The following is an 18,359-nucleotide window of genomic DNA, read 5'->3' as shown; positions in this document are numbered from 1 at the left end:
ATAAATAAATAAAGAGAGATAGAAAGAAAGAAAGGAAGAAAGAAAGAAAGAAAGAAAGAAAGAAAGAAAGGAAGAAAGAAAGAAAGAAAGAAAGAAAGAAAGAAAGAAAGAAAGAAAGAAAGAAAGAAAGAAAGAAAGAAAGAAAGTAGGTGCTACATATCACCTATACAAGTGTAATTTTCACGAAGCATATTCTTTCATAACAGCAACATGTATGTGTAAATATATAATAAGGTTACCCGATGTCCCCAATTTCCGGAGATAGTCTCCGAATTTTGCTTCCTGTTACCAGACAAAATTCGTCCCCGGAATGTCCCTGGATTTAATATATATTTTTTCCCCCACAGATTTCCATGGATTTTTATTGTTAATTACTCATGCGGTTTAAAGATTCTTGCTGTGATAAATTCTGCTGATGCAATTTTACCACTTTTTCATGATGCCATAATCAAAACTGAAGGTGAGGACGTAACTGCAATCGAATATTCCCTTGTTATCGAAGTTCATAAAAAAAAACTGAACTCCACGAAAGAAGATAAATTTATTCCATCATCAATTAAGCGTGCTAGGTAACTTTCGGTGCTGGACTCCGGACTCATTTCACTGTCATTATAACCTTCATTTCATTCAGACGCTAAATAACCTGAGATGTTGATATAGCGTCGTAAAATAAGCCAATAAAATAAAATCAATTAAGCAACTTTTGCGCATCTTTAGAAGAAGTGGCTCTAGAATTTTCAGTGTTTCTCATGAATTTTATCAAAATGCTGTTAATTACCCCAGTGCCTCTGTAATTAATTAACAGGATAAAATATCTATGAAATGCACTTATAATGCTGAGAATCTTCTCTAGAAAGAGAAAAATTTGAAGAGACAGCCCATTATTTTTCTTAAAATGTAGATGGACTTCACCTGGATGAATATAATTTACTTGATGAAATTTCTTGCTTGAAGAAATATGTGACTTCAGAGAAAATGGCAGTGAAATGAAGAAAATGCTAGGTACTCTTTGCTCAAAATGGAGTGCATTTTTTTTTTCTCTGAGAAAATGATTCCCTGTGCACAACTCCAGAAGTTGATTGAACTACCTCCGTATCCTGGAAGTAAAGCTTCAGTGGTGAGAGTTTCTTCAATGAACATGATGTATCCTAAAAATCCAGAATGAATTTAGAAACTGTTCGGGCAATGCTTGCTATCTTAACTAACTTCAACATGACCTGTCAGAAATTTGCTGAAAAACTGGAATCTAGAGAAGACTTACTAAAAAAATTCACTCTTCTGGGGAGGAAGGGGGGAAGAGTTTAGTCTGTAAATAGAATGAGCACCCTAACTCATTAAATTATGTAAAACAATATAAGTGAACGGCAAATTAACAGATATATGTTAAAAGCATTTCTTATGTCGATATCTGTCCCCGGAAATTGTGAAAAAAGTCTCGGAACATTAGTATATTCGCGTGAGTCATAATTACTTTTAGTTACCTCGACTGTCTTTCCATGGCTTTAATTCTAAGGTCTTCCCATCTGGAGTTGAGCAACCTCATTTGGACCCGAACTTCATCTTCTTCTTCTCGTGAAAGTCCACCTTCAGAAAGCATCCGAGCTCCCTCTTCGAGCACTGCTCCCACACCCTCTTGGTGTCCGGCCAGCTCCAGAAGGAAGCCCTTCAACACAAAACAACACAGTCAGGCTCTTACACACCAAATATCCTATGAATATGATGATAATTTTGTCATGATATGATAACATCAGTGAATTGTATATTTGCATTTCAGGATGTGTGTGTTTCTGTATGTGTACTTGTGTTCTATCAATGTGTTCGAATAGTATGTAAGTTTCTTTATATGTATGTATGTCTGTAAACACAACTTTAATTCTTTATGTTGCCACGTTAATTTCTAGAAAATATTTAGCTTTTTCACTTTTGATAATAGTTTGTGAAAAATTAATTTTTACGATATTTATTATAATATATTTTCATTACTATATCAAAAATATAGTAGAATCCCTCTTATCCGGCACCAAAGGGACCAGGCTAGTTCCGGATACGAGATTTTGCCGAATACTGTACAAAAAAAAAGTTATTATTTCATGGTGCCAGATGTTGAAACTGCAGCCATGTGAAGCTTATTTCTCTATCACTTGCTCATAACTAAATAAACATAAAAACTGTGTGGATTTTTCTTATTAAAACACATCACACAACACACATAATACACTAATTTTAGATTTGAATATTCACTGAAAATGAAAGTTCATGTGAACTTCTCAATGTGGCAGCAATGACGGCCCAAACATAATTAAATAAACATAAAAACTATGTGGATTTTCTTTATTAAAACACATCACACAACACAAATAATACATTAAATTTAGTTCGAATATTCACTGAAAATGAAAGTTCGTGCGAACTTCCTAATGTGGTAACATTGATGATCCGAATATAATTAAATAAACATAAAAACTGTGTGGATTTTCTTTATTAAGACACATCGCACAACACAAATAATACAGTAATTTTGGGTTCGAATTTTCACTGAAAATGAAAGTGCGTGCAAACTTCCTAATACAGCAGATTTAAACTTTTTTTTTTTTTTTTTTTGGCCCAGCCAAAAGTGTCTTTGTTTTGGTGCTGTTATTTCCGGTTATTTGGGTGCCGGTTACGAGAGATTTTACTGTACAAATACGACAGCACAAAGGTTTAACAATGCCCAAAACAAATACCAAACTAAAATTAAATGCCTCATGTCAGAGAGGCTCTACTTTTTATCACACTCATCAATATGCAATAAGCTATCAAATTAACTTATGTAAACTTAAAGTAAGATGAATCTTTCCACAATCATGACTAATAACATAATCTAAAAATTTTTAAGAGAAAATCAAAATTAAATATTGTTATTTACATTAAGAGGTTAAATGCCGATCACAATATAAGTAACTACCGTGTATGCATGTAATAAATATTATGTATAGGTAGACCTACTGTACTAACAATACTCCAAAAAGTAAAATATGTCTTCATAGCTTCTTAGGAAGATTGTCGTTTATTGAATACACAAAATTAAAGCTGAGTTGAGGAAATTATTGGTAAAAAATTAAATAAGAAATATTGGAGACCAGTTTAAAAGGAAATAATGATGATTACTTCAAAAATAATAATAATTCATTATCAAAAAGTTTTGCGAATAATTTTGGTACTGCAACGAAATTTGTTATGTTTAGGTTTATGTTTCATGAAACTTTAAAATCTAATTATCATAAATCATCATTATTTAGCTTTTATATTTTATTTATTTCATTGTTTTCTAGTGTTTGTTTAGTTCTGTATTCATACTTTTAAATTTGATATAATAAATTATCTTACACTTTGAATTGAAAATGAAATTAGGGCTTACAATCATCTGCCTGAAAAAACTGAACACAAATTCAAAGTAATGTATAAATTACCTCATGAGAATGGAATTGTTCTTTCACAGACTCCAGTCCTCCTTCTACGACTGAAGCATTACTCAATTTATCTTCTGCTTCCAGGAGCCAAGTGAGAACTTCTTCCAATGCCACTTGGTAACCACCGAGTTCCACAGAAATATTTGTAGCAAGACTTATAGGCCGGGATGAGGGAACACTGAATACACCTCCCTGAAGATGAAAAGAAATATATTGAAACTTGTACAATAGTTATTATTCAATTATACTTTATATGCAACATACTTCCAGTAGTCTAATATTACATATTCAAGCTTTAAAGGATATTTCAAACCAAGCAGTTTCTTTTTGTATGGAGGAGGGACCCGAAGGCTTACACTGCAGCCTAAGGCTTATTGTGCTTAACATTCCTATTCTTGTGAATGATTGTGTAGCCGAACGGCCACGCTCTTGTACAAGTACAGCATGCCACACCGTGAACTTAACCTGGGCTATTGTATGGATGATGATGATAATGATGAATTAATGATGGCGAAATGAGTCCGAGGTCCAACGCCGAAAATTCCCAGCAATTCTGCTTAAATTGATTGAGGGAAAACCCCGGAAAAATCCCAACTAGGTAATTTGTCCCAACCAGGATTTGAACCCAGGCTCGCTCGTTTCATAGCCAGACGTAGCCAGATATGCTGACCATTACTCCACAGTGGTGGACAAATAAAGCAGTTAGAAAAATATTAAGAATAAATAACATGAAAAGTATACAAGACTGGATTAAATTCAAAGAATAAAAAAATACATACAATAATCACAACTAAACATATACGGATTACACAATGTACAATTGAAGAAAACAAAACAAGTAATGTCTTAAGGAAGATGTGACGCGGAAGAGATTGGTATTAATTATTAAAACCTAGATCTTGTAGTGTTCAAGATGAGGATCAAGTGAAGAAGAAAAGAAAAAAAGAAGGAGATAAAAGAACGGAGGGGGGGAATAAAAGAAGAATAATATGAGGAGGAAGAGCAAGGAAAGGAGAGAAATTAAGAGAAATAAGAAAACGAAGTATGTTTGTTGCGTCAACAGTCCGAACATTGTTTGATACCTCATCAAGTGACTCATCTTTTATCCCTTCATTGCATACATTGCTGACTACTGAGGAAGAAAAAAATTACGAAGGAAATTAAAAGAAGAAAACGAGAAGATATGAAAGGAGAAGAATATAGAGAAGAAAATGAAAAAAGGAGAAAAAAAGGAAGAAGAAAAATACAAACTGAAAAATATGTAAGATACGAAATTATGTACTTAAGATCCCCAAAATTTAATCGGCCTACAATGTAAGGAACAGAGTGTAGACTGATATTACGTCATGTATTAGGACTATACAGATCACTTCACTGATCGTATTTGAACGATGTGTTAAAATATTTGTTCACGCTTTTTATTATAATCTGTTTGGACTAATGGATGAATACACTGCAGGTAGGGAATGCTAAAAATCCATGTGCAATTAGTCTGTTCACACGACCCCATTGTACTACTTCCAGAGTTTAATTTTGACGTGAATGAGAAATGGTCAAATTTTGTCTGGAGTTCTGTCATTATGGATTTTTTCATGTGTCCTACTAAATGTACGACAAAGGTCTCCCAGCTTTACTTACCTCTCGAAGGAGGAAATGCAAAGAATTTTTATCACCCAAATTTTCCTCTTCTTTCAAAACATGTAGGTATACATAACAATTTTTTTATAGTTATTGTGACTTTACAATTAAACAGTACTGACATTATATACTTATTTGTTATATTTCAAGAATAATTATACAGGGTGAGTAAAAAGTATGGAACAATGCTTGTAACTTTATTTATAATTTTATGAAGAAACTCTTTATACAAAAGTTGTACAGTATCTAAGAAGGAATATTTTGAACATGTCTTCAAATACTTTGCTTTTCATTTATAAAGGATGTGTTAAGGAGTGTTTTTTTTTTTTTTTAATAGCACCAGGTACTTATTTCCTCATTTTTGGATCATTCATTCATTCATTCATTCATTATTTCATTCATTCATTTCTTTTATTCCATAGATCTTACATGAGCAATGAAGCTTTAAGATGTGGAACAAGTCAAATATTTTACAATATTACAATTAAGGACCGTTTTTGCAAAACTTGCCAACTGCAAAATTTGCAAAATTAAGATTTTGGTGGATTCGTTAACATAAAACAGGCCTCTACACATTGTTAAAGTTATCGTAGTAAAATTGAATTATTTCTCTTCATTACAGTGTGTCAAAGTGTCATGGTTGCAGCTATAACCAATTTGTTTTCATTCAGTTTTTTGTCTCTCCTGTAAAATTTAGTTTTTTCAGTTAGCAAGTTTTGCAAAAACGGTCCTCAATTACAATTTTTACAAATTTTTATAGTTTTACAATTTAGTAATTTTCTACAATTTTTACAATTTTGTGCAATTTTTTACAATATTTTGGCGAGATGTAGTGAGATGAGGTGAGACCCGAGGATTCGCCAAAATATTACCCGGCATTTGCCTTTTGGTTGGGGAAAACCTCGGAAAAACCCAACCAGGTAATCAAATCAAAGGGGCTGATGCCAAAGACTCGTCATAGACCATCCGGCTTCAGTCTCACGGCTTCAGGTCTCAGTACGTACAAAATCATATATTTTTTTCCATTTGCTTTATTCACTTGTTTCTATTAGCTTTTGTCTGCAATTGTTTAATCCAAAGCCTCCTAAAATTGATGTACTGAAGCATTAAAATTTCCCTTTGTTCAGTATACATACATTGTCATCTAATCCAACCAAGAAACGGATTCGGAACACCTCAAAATCTGTGATTCAGTGGCTGGTCATGATAATATCTTTGAAAAATACTGGAGTGCAAGAGGTCAAATAACTTTATTGTCAAACGCCTGGCATTAGAAAACAACAACAACAACAACAACAACAACAACAACACACTGTCATCAAAAGAGGCAATTTTTAGAAAACAGTAGTTTAAAAATGGCGAAAAAATATGATTTTGTACGTATTGAGACCTGAAGAATCCAAAAATGGGGAAATAGATGAATGGTATCATTAAAAAAAAAACAGGCTCACTGGCATATCTTTTATAAATGAAAGGCATAGTATTTGAAAACATGTTCAAAATATTCCTTCTTTGATACCCTACAACTTTTGTATAAAGAGTTTCTTCATATAATTAGAAATAAAGTTACAAGCATTGTTCCATACTTTTTACTCACCCTGTATAACTTAATTCTGGTATCATAATTAAATAGGCTAACTATGCAAACCTCTGAATTAAGTTAGAGCCTGAATAGAAGACTTGGGAGTTATCTATATTCCTCACCTCTGCTCCTGGAGATGCTATAGAACTGGAGTCCGAGTGTATAGATATGTCTAGGTGACTGACGTCCATCTCGGTATGAGGCAGGGATTGGAATAGGCACATTACATACATCATAATCGACTTCTTGTCAGGTACTGATGTATTCACGTCTGTAGGAAAAAATACAACACAAATTTACTTCATTCTGACATTCTGGGTAGCAAGACAGTACAGGAAAATTAGTATTTCCTGACTCATTCATATACAAATAAGTAAATAAAAATTAATTGCTCTGACGTAGATGTGGCGAGATATAAAAAAAAAAAAAAAAAAAAAAAAAAAACAAGTTACATTTTACAAGGTTATGGCGACATTAATGTTGCTGTATGGTCAGAAATCTCCGGAAAAAACCGCTTGGGAATCCTTTTTACAGTTAGTCCAAAATCAGAAAAAAATGAGCATATAAGTGCCTTTAAGATGTCTTCATTTCTTTTATGGTCCCATGATAGTAGAGCCAGCTGTTCGGTGCATGAATCTCACTTCACTAGCAGTGATTCTACTTGCGTCATTTGCCTTAGAGTCCATGCTTCACTTCCATAGCACAGGACTGACCGTGCTTAATAATAATAATGATAATGTTAATGTTATTGATAATGATAATGATAAATAAGATGATGATGATAATGATAATAACAATAACAACAATAACAATAATAATAACAATAATAATAATAATAACAATAACAATAACAATAATAATAACAATAACAATAACAATAATAATAATAATAATAATAATAACAACAATAATAATAATAGTTATAATGATAATGACAATAATAATAATAATAATAATAACAATAATCTATACTAATAATAAATCTGTAGCCGAAATTTTTCTAGTAATTTTCGATTTTCCAAAAATAATTGGTCCTACCATAATGTATATAATTAACCGCCCTGAAACCGAAAATCGCTTCTTTGAAATTTTTGTATGTCTGTCTGTCTGTCTGTCTGTCTGTCTGTCTGCCTGTCTGGATGTTTGTTACTTTTTCACGTGATAATGGCTGAACCGATTTATAATGAAAACTGGAATATAAATTAAGTTCGTTGTAACTTAGAATTTAGGCTATATGGCATTCAAAATATTTTATTTAAAAAGGGGCTTACAAGAGGGCTTGAATTAAATAAATCGAAATATCTTCCTTATTATTAATTTTCATGAAAAATATTACATAACAAAAGTTTCTTTAAAAATAATTTCCGATAAGTTTTATTCCATGCAAAATTTTGATAGGACTGATATTTAATGAGATAAATGAGTTTCAAAATTAAAATAACAATGCCATCTGAGGCGGTGTAATGAAATAAAAAAACAAATGACTTCGTCAATAAGAAACCTTGGACAACAACAATCGAAAGCTATGAAACATAGCCTACAGAGAATGTTTCTGTGTTTGTATGAAGTAATATCGGAAGCTAAATTAACCGATTTGTCTAATTAATTATTAATTCACTATTGGAAAGTGTAGTTTCTCTAGATGGACATAATGCTATAATGTTATTACAGTAACTTTTGAGTGAATCGAGGACAGGTAAGATTAAAATAGCTTCTTATGCACAGAAAACATGATAGGCATTCGTTTCCTGTATTTCCTAAAATAATTTTTATAACCAAATGAGTGGTCTCTGGATCAAAATGATCGCATTTTAATTTTTTGAATACAATTTAAATTAAATAACATAATAAACTATTTATCCTTCTATCAAACACGAATGTTTCCTGGATCAAATATCCTATTTTAATTATGTAATTACTTTATATTTATTTCTAACAGGTGCAGCGGAGCGCACGGGTACGGCTAGTAATGCTAGTAATAATAATAATAATAATAATAATAATAATAATAATAATAACAATAATAATCATAATAACAATAATAATCATAATAACAATAATAATCATAATAACAATAATAATCATAATAACAATAATAATAATAATAACAATAATAATAATAATAACAATAACAATAATAATAACAATAATAACAATAACAATAATAATAATAATAATAACAATAATAGTAATAATACTTCGACGCGTATATTATTAACAATTACTAGCGAAAGAAAATGATTTAAGACTATACATCCTACACTTAAGACTGGAATATTCGTTTCGCAAAGTCTTCGAAACGGATACTCTGATCACAGTTTAAACAATTAGGGTCCTATTCATAGACATTTCGCTAGCCCGCGCTACGAGCGTGCTAAACTAGCCCCGGCTATCCACTGGTTACTTGTACAGGATTCATATCATATAATATCGCTAACACTGGTTTATGAATACGAAAAACTTTAGTTCGCTGATCATCCACCGGAAGCCTGCGCTAAGAATGTCTATGAATATGGCACTAAGAAATTAGACTTGCTGCCTAGCAGTGGACTATGATATCTGATCATTAGCTCGATATGGAGTGATAAAGAGTTGCTGAGTTCCGGTGCTTTTAATTTCATTAATGCTGCGCTATTGATCAACATTTAAACGATATTTATGCAGAATTAAACATATCAAACACATGCTGCAAGAGTATCATAAATTAGCGAGAGATTAGGCCTATACGAAACAGGTCTAATACAATAAAACGCTGCCAATAGAGTCGTTGTCGTCATTTTTAACAATTTAATTGAAACTTAACTGAAAAAGTATTGAAATATATCTAATTAATATCAAATTAAAGTGAACGGACAACAACCATTTCTTACGAGATGGAACGAAAGTTTTCTGAAATTCACGAGTTGCTCCGGTCCATTTCAAGTCACGAACCTAACACTCTTTTAGTCATACTCTGGCACAAACTGACTGAGCTACGGCTGTGCCCTCGAATGTTGACAAACATCAACACTAACCTTCGGGGTCCAGGAGTCTCTCTATGCCGAGATGCTCTTGAGCTATTCGGAAGGCATGTTCCAGTCTTGCGTTTGGGTGTTTCCTTGCTATGTTGTGGAAGTCGAACAGCTGCGACCTCCATCTATGTATGAGTGCGTTGAACGCAAGTCCATCTGACCACGATGTGGTGAAGTTCTTCACATCCACTCCGGGGTAGTCCTGAAACACAGAGCATAACATATGAGATCACTTGTGAGACATACGCTCGTATTCATAGACTATTAATATTTATACTTAAGTTGCAATATGTATTAAATAAATTAATATGAAATATATGTGTATTATGTATGCATTCAAATAGTAACAGTACTAATATTAATAGTAATAGGCCTACTTAAACACAAAACCATTATCTAGCAGATTAACGAGCTTAACGTACAGAACAAACACTTACATAAGCATTTTTATAAATGTACGTATGTTAAATAAATAAACAAACAAATAATTCAATTAAGTAATAAATTAACTGACAAATAATCAAATAAATAAATCAATCAATTAAGTAATAAATTAGCTGACAAATAATAAAATAAATAAATAATAAACAAACAAATACATCAATTAAATAATAAATTAACTGACAAACAATCAAATAAACAAATTAATCAATTAAGTAGTAAATAAACTGAGAAATAATCAAATAAACAAGTAAATCAATTAAGTAATAAATTAACTGACAAATAAATAAATAAATAAATAAATAATAAATACACAAATAAATCAATTCGTAATAAATAAATTGAGAAATATTCAAATAAACGAATAAATCAATTAAGTAATAAATTAACTGGTAAATAAATAAATAATAAATAAACAAACAAATAAATCAATTAAGTAATAGATTAACTGACAAATAATCAAATAAACAAATAAATAAATAATAAAAAACAAATCAATTACGTAATGAATTAACTGACAAATAATCAAATAAACAAATAAATCAATTAAGTAATAAATTAACTCACAAATAAACTAATTAATTAATTAAAAATAAATGTATAAATAAATAACTAATATATAAATCAGTAGATAAATAAATAAATAAATAAATACACAATGAAAATGAATAACAATTAAAAAAGATAAAAAAGAAAGATATATTAGAAAATATAATTAATGGCAATTAAATATTATTTTAAAATGTGGAAGAAAAAAAATAAAACAAATGAAAGGGGGAAGAAAAAATGTTCGTGAGAATAAAATTAATATTTCTAGAATGTTTACATAGTGATTAAATTATTAACAAACAAAGCTAAAACTTAAATACGTATAAAAACAAATTTATAAAAATATTCACATAATATAAAATATAAAATAAATAAAACAAATATTAAATATAAATAAACACATAACTGAGATGAGTCTGCTCAAATAGAACTAACGTTTTAATGGCATTAACTTTCTGTTGACAATAGAATTAAATGTTGGGAATTACATGAACTGAAATTAAATATCGCATAAAAACTGTAGCAAAATCACAACTTCGTTATATCAGTAAAAAATTTACAAGTAACAAATCAAATCGTAGCCTACATATTGAAAAAAATTGTAATAAAAGAATTAAAAAAACTCACTTTACTAACATCTTGAAGATTTACTGAACTTTCAGAAAACTACAAATGTTTTTAAGTTTTATTTCTGACCTGTTTAAAAATGATTCATCACAAATTGAACAAATAATAACCTTGTATTTTGTACTGTTTTACATATCACTATACAATAGAAGCCTATTATACTCACCTTGGTATTTTGTCTACACCACGCTAACAGTGTCTTCTCTAAATTTGTCTGCTGCAGTTCTGACATTAGATCTTTCAGATGGTAATGTACCTGAAACATATATCCAGAACGAAGAATATATTCTCCATTTCCAGCACATTATATTGACTCAAATATATTATAAAATACAAGTCAGAAAATTTCGGATTATGTTGTTCAGTTGGTTGAAGAAGAAAACCGCGGAAAAACCCCCAACCAGGATTTGAACCCGAGTCCACTCATTTCACGGTCAGACATGCTAAGCATTACTCCACAGCAGTGGACAGTACAATATTTCACTTCATCAATTCACATCTCAAACATGTTTTATACGCTGGTCTAAGTGCAAAAAAAGCAATTGTATTAAACCATTAGGCTAATGCAGTGGTTCCCAAATTGTGGGTCGTGACCCCCCGGGGGGTCATATAAGCACCTGAGATTTCTACCCATTTCCAAAGGTCAAATCCCTACTCAAGGGGCGGGGGTTTGCGTCAACTGAAGAGGTGAAAATTCATGCGACGCGCGCTCTGCAGGAAGTGACGAAAGATTGGCTGCAGGAATGTTTCGAGAAATGGTGTGGACGCTGGCAGAAGTGTGTCACTACCCAGAGGGCGTACTATGAAGGTGGTGTTGTGTAAATGGTTACATATCATCTGCAACAAAGTTTTATACACATGTTCGGTTACGTTTTGACTCTACTAGTAGGTAGAAATCTGCTGGAGCAAGATCTGGAGAATATGGTGGCTGTGGAAGGACAGGTATTTTGTGTTGTGTGAGGAATTCGCACACCAAGAGCGACCGATGTACTGGGGCATTGTCATGAAGAACCCAATTCTGTTCTTGCCACAAATAGGATCTTTTTCGCCGAACTGCATCACGAAGACGTCGAAGAATTGCAACATACGCCTCCTTACTGACTGTTCGATCCTCAGAAATAAACTCGAAATTTACGAGACCCTGGATATCGAAGAGCACTTCAAGGATTACTTTCCCCTTTGATCGGTCGGCACTGAGTCTATACGCCTGGAGAGTAGGCCACATACCACATGGATAAGACAGAGAAGTTGCCTACAGAGCACGGCGTTGCAACCTGAAGTTCCGGTACTTTCTGACTCTACTAGTATAACGAACTCACGTCTTCACAAATGTTGCTGGATATATGAGTTTATAACTTTCTTCTTTCATGGACTTTACCACTTTGTATTGAACTATTATCGCAGAGTCACAGTTTGAAGTACTAGAATTGATTTTAGGGCCTACTTAATATTTGAAAGGTTCAGAGCCATAGTGGGCCAAGCGCCATTTATTAAAAACGGAGAAAGCAAGGTTTAAAGTTAAGTGAATACCATAGTTTAATGAAGATTGATATGTCATTTAGTTTTAATATGCCTACTTTATATTAATTAATACATGTTTCATTAAATTTATAATAACAACTTAAGTTTAAGGGAAGGCATAGGTGAAATTACTAAATCTTACAGTTTTAATTTTTTTTTCTCAAAGACCAAGGACACCAGAATAAAATTATGTGACACGTTTCCTTATTAAGATGAAATAAAGGCAGGAATTTTTTTCAACGTGAAAATTAAAGAAAATCACGTTGAAAAAAATTCCTGCCTATATTTCATCTTAATAAGGAAACGTGTCACATAATTTTATTCTGGTGTCCTTGGTCTTTGAGAAAAAAAATGAAAACTGTAAGATTTAGTAATTTCACCTATGCATTCCCTTAACCCTTGTTTTCTTCGCTTTTTATTTATGGTGCTTGGCCCACCATGACTCTGAACCCTTCATTTAGTCTCAGTGTTGCATTTACTTATATTCTGGTCGTTATTTAGGTGGTATCCAATGGTTTTGAGTAAAATTACCATTATTTTCGACTTTACAAGGAATTGTATTTTTTAGATGCTGTAGTTGAGGAGGGGGATCGCATAAGAATATCTTGTCGCACCTTCAAAAACTTTGGGAACCACTGATATAATGGAAAACACGCAATTTTCCACACAATAACTGGAATTTCTCAAATCTGTCAATAACGACAAGAAAACTTACATACCTGCCAATGTAGAATGATGCTCCAGACGAGCCCTAGGATGAGCTTGGGGTTGCCGTCCACTATGTCATTATTACTTATGTTCACCAGCTTCACCTGTACGCCGCACGAAACATCGAGATAGGGAAGCCGACCAACAAGAAGTAGTCATGACACAGTGGAAGCGGGAAACGCGGGAAGGTGGGATAAACAGAGAACAAGTCCAGCATTAGTGTCAATCAGCACACTCGATTGCAAATGGCAATATCACAATGTGTGGCAACATGGTGAAAAGAAATCTCAAATGTTCATATGTGTTCTTTTCTCCCTCATTGTCAGACATTGTCACATTACCAATTTAATTATTCAACTTTCGATGTTCAAGAATGGTTCAACGTAACATACGAGTATAGGGGAGAGTAGCCATCGATGAACCGTTGCTTTCAATGCATCGTTGCCATATTTTTAGTCATATTGACTGTGTATGCGTGAAACGTCACCTCAAGGTTCCCCCTCGTGTATGCCACTCCTGAGTTGTCTTTGGTGACGGCAGCAAACACGTGGGCTGAACAAGAAGCTCAGATACGTTTTTGCAATTTTAAAGTAACTTTAAGATTGGCTTAATGACATTAAATTATGAAATGACATATATAGCTGGAAGCAGTGTTCTGTCTGCTTCCTTTTTAGTTATATATTCATAAATTTTGTATAACCTCTTCAGCGCTCTTGAAGTGTGATTAGAAAATGGCGAAGTCGCTATGGATGGACCAGCTGGAGTTCCCATGAATGGACTGTATTTTAAAATGGATCATTCATGAAAAGTAATTCCCTTCAGGAAGCAATCAAAATCAAGACTCCTAGTTTTGTTTCATGTATGAAAAAACTATCGAGAAAAATTTGATTCAATGTATGTATTGCAGGAAATGGGTACATTAAGCTTGTACAAATGCTAGGCAGAATCAAAAGAAATACTTTGTGTGGCATGTGTTATCTTGAGAACAAAGCTGTTTTATCTACAGTATAAGAAAAATCTCAGACACCAGAAAATAATTTTGTATGTGCAATCACATTATTATGTTGCTGTCTTGTAATTTAAACTTGTATGATAACATGTTTTAACTACTGTATTAGCTATTTTGAAATAGCCTGAAACTTTAATATATTGAAATGACAAGGACTTTTTTTCATGATTTTCAGTTTCATAATATGATTACAATTGGATTAAAAGTTCAACATCCAATAATCGAATCTATGTTTCTTCATTGTTATGATTGTTGACATTATTTTGAGCTGTTTTTAAAACTTTTCTTTTGGTCAATTCAGGGGAACATGGTGGTCCATTCATAGAATCCTGTCGTCTTCATTGAACCAATAGCCGAATTTTAAATGACCTAATCTTTAAACAAATATAAATAGGATGTAGCCCTCAAACTTCATTTTATAATTCCTTATTAGTGATGTAATTGTTCATACCTATGAACGGAGTTTTAAGGCATTGACTTTGTTAGAAAAATAAGAAATCGTTAGGTGGTACATTGATGGCTACTTTCCCCTAAAGCGTATTAGTCAAAGACAGCGATAGTTATACGGCTAACATGGGAGACCGTAATATTTATTTTGACAGAAACATGCTTAATAGCAACTTTGTTTAACATGAACCTCAATGGATCAGCTCAGACCAAACTCCGATCTGTTAGATGAGATGATCTCTGCTAATTAACTTAGACACTGTAGACAAGTTACATGATATGATAGGTAGATTCATGAGTCGGTAGGTGAGTAGGAACAGATGAGGAAATGAGTGGATGTTTGCATGAATAAGTTGTGGGATGAGTAAGTAGATTTATAGCTGGAAGAGTATACGGTTGAGTGATTAGTAAGTGGTTGAATAATTTGGTAAATCGGTGGTTTGATAGGTGAATGGTTGCATGATTTGGTAGCTGAAAGGTTATACAAGTAACTAGTCGAATGATTCTGCAGATGGATCTCTAAATGAGTAATTGGTTGAACGATTATTATTTAAGTTGATGGTTTGATGTGTAAGTGGTTGAATTATTACATGAGGGAGGACCCAAAAATAACGCACACCAATTTTTTACGGAATACTATTTTGGTTAGGACGTACAAAGTTGGCAGGAAATAAGTTAAGAAGAAAGAGGGGAAGAGAAATTCAGCAGCCAGAGGAGGAGGTAGAGAAGAGAACTAAAAAGAAATGGAAATATGAGATGATGATGATGAAGAAGAATAAGAAGATAGCTGGATGGTAGACGAAAATATACCGATAGCAATAATGAAACACAATAAAAATCCATGTTGAATTTTTCGTACACTACTTTTAACACTTGAATATAAATAATTGATTAAATGGCGATCTTACTCGTGTTAATTATGTAAGCACGTGCGGCTTACAGCTGTTTCAGTGCTACTTGACGCCATCCTCAGAGCCTTCTAACTCAAACACACAGATCAATTTCAGAATACACACACTATTTGACACAACTCTTCATCACACGAAAGCACCCACACATCAGGCAGCGAAGTTGAGATGAAGCCGAGACACAGAAGGCTCTGAGGATGGTGTCAAGTAGCACCGAAACAGCTATAAGCCGCACATGCTTACATAAATAACACGAGTAAGATCGACATTTAATCAATTATTTGACAATAAAAAAGATAAAAGAGGGAGGGTGAATAAGAAAAATCTTACACCGTAGGAACAATGAAAATGCTACAATTCGAAATAATTTTTTCAAGAATTTTCTCAGTTGCTTTAAAAAAAAAACAGAAAGAAAAGAAATAATAGCAACCCTAACACATTATTACAAATCACAGACATGAATACTCACATTGTTTTGCTCCAGTATTTGCAAAGCCTTGTTGACATTGTTCAAGTGATGCACTCTCATACGACCTCGTTCTCTTTTCTAAATCAACACACAACAAGAAAATTAAGTCAGAAAAAGCATTACGAAATGTTATTCTCTTTTTAATATAAACTGAAGGCTCTTTTCGTAAGTCTCTTTTTTCATGTGAGGATTTGAATTTAAATAGCTATCTTTAGTATCTATGGGAACAATAAAATTAGTATCTCTATTAAATGATGGCCTACTTTCTATTTTATTTTATTTTTTACTTCTAGTTCAAGTATGTAAATAGAGCGCCAATAATGATGATAAATAATGATCTCTAACTTTCAATTGACGTAACTTTAAAGTGCATAATTACGTGTCTACTCGTAATGTGCCTAGGTACCACAGCACATCGGTGTTTTATTTTCAAATACTGTTTACAGTAATTATTTACTTTCTATTACGAATAACATTCTACCATCCTACATCCTAGTGAGCAAATTATTTCTACTCTGCTCTCAGGTCAGTTTTACCAGCACACTGGTCTGATTTCCTATCCAGCCCGGAACTTTAGGCGCTAAAAGTTAAGAACCATATGTATTTCGTTTTTATGATAAAACAAATCATAACGTAGTCACTCTACTGTATACGTTATATTAGAGATATAAGAGCAGCAGAAACGAGTGACTTAAGTGGTTGATTTTAATGGCGTGTTCCCCCCCCCCCCGTGAGATAAAAATGTGAACACAGAGTGAGAAAAAAATTGAGGTATCAGTCACTTTAATGCACTGTCTTAAGGAAAGAAGTAAGTCCTTTTCTCTGTTATTTTTTATGTGAGAACACATTTATAAATATATTATGACTTCTAAGTGCAGAAGAACGTCACAAAGAGGAAGACAAAAACGTTTACTAAAAATGTTTCGAATTTCAGACCCCTACACTACCATCCTCAAATCTATGCCCGAAGTTAACGACAGTGCCAAACAAAAACGAGAAGGTAGCCGTAAATCAGTTACATTATAAGGCGGTAGACTGTAATTTTCGCTGTCAATAGCGTTGTATAATCTGACTTTGCTATACTTCGTTTTATAAATCTATTCCATCACGTGATGTGTCGTCTAGCAGCGCATGGCTGTGCTAGCTTTATCACAGGTTTTCATAAACACAGGAGTAAAATGACGCCCAACGCTCGCTTATCTTCAGTTCTCGGCCATTGCGTGCGGTACTGCGCCGTTCAAGTCTAGGTGTGTGAAAATAATCTATTTAATACCCTCGAAACTTATTGCCGTACCACTAAGCAAACAATGCTGAATCCCTCTTAATAATGCAACGTTTTTTCTCTATATTTTTTTACATTTTTACAAATGGCCAAAAAACCTAAAAGCAAGTAAAATCAGGTTATCTGTCTCTCTGTGTACAATAAAAATAAGGATTACTTCTTAACATAACCTACCAAATGTCAGCTTCAAAATAAGCTCTCGTTCAATGTTCTGCAGTAAATGGTTCCAGAGTTCTGAGCGCCGAAAGAAGCTTGTTTTTATAAAATACGCTAAATTTGTCGCTCAATAATACGAAAACTGTTTGACTTTCGATAGTATATTTTTGAAAATGCACTCCCCTCAGCACCTTGTATAAGTATGGAAAAAATTAGAGTATAAAAACATGCGAGGTTTTTTAGTGATCGATTTCATATGGAATAGCACAACATAAAGTAAAGTGAAAAATGTCTTTACCACACAGTCATATTTTGTGGTTAAAACACTTTTTTTAAACACACCAACCAACTATTATTTGTACTAGTTGGTTGCCAGTTCCAGGTCTGGAAAAATCTGGAGGTAAGATTTCGTCGTGACGGAATTTAGCAGGAACTGAGTTTACCTATAGACCTTTCTTGGCAGGGACTCAGTTTATCTACACACCTTTCTTAGCAGGGACTCAGTTTACCGCATTTTTCACGGTAGGGACCAGAGGTCTGCACCGGACATTTTCGCTCGAGC

General features: G+C 33.0%; 1 protein-coding gene across 12 annotated transcripts in view; it reads right to left on the bottom strand.

Moving 5' to 3' along the window:
- Dys (Dystrophin) overlaps positions 1-18,359 on the bottom strand; it is a 2,834,509-nt gene that overhangs the window by 2,268,436 nt on the left and 547,714 nt on the right. For all 12 annotated transcript variants that reach the window (XM_069839232.1, XM_069839233.1, XM_069839235.1 and 9 more), the window contains 7 exons: positions 16,360-16,437; positions 13,538-13,630; positions 11,464-11,553; positions 9,684-9,882; positions 6,792-6,940; positions 3,450-3,641; positions 1,482-1,663 (listed from right to left, as the gene is read on the bottom strand). In XM_069839232.1, the coding sequence (XP_069695333.1) occupies positions 1,482-1,663; positions 3,450-3,641; positions 6,792-6,940; positions 9,684-9,882; positions 11,464-11,553; positions 13,538-13,630; positions 16,360-16,437 (983 nt within the window). The remainder of the gene's footprint in view (positions 1-1,481; positions 1,664-3,449; positions 3,642-6,791; positions 6,941-9,683; positions 9,883-11,463; positions 11,554-13,537; positions 13,631-16,359; positions 16,438-18,359) is intronic.

The sequence above is a fragment of the Periplaneta americana genome, chromosome 11, assembly GCF_040183065.1.
Source record: "Periplaneta americana isolate PAMFEO1 chromosome 11, P.americana_PAMFEO1_priV1, whole genome shotgun sequence".
NCBI classification, from domain to species: domain Eukaryota; kingdom Metazoa; phylum Arthropoda; class Insecta; order Blattodea; family Blattidae; genus Periplaneta; species Periplaneta americana.
Note: the sequence above shows the minus strand (reverse complement) of the source record. Positions and strands in the feature narration are given on the sequence as shown.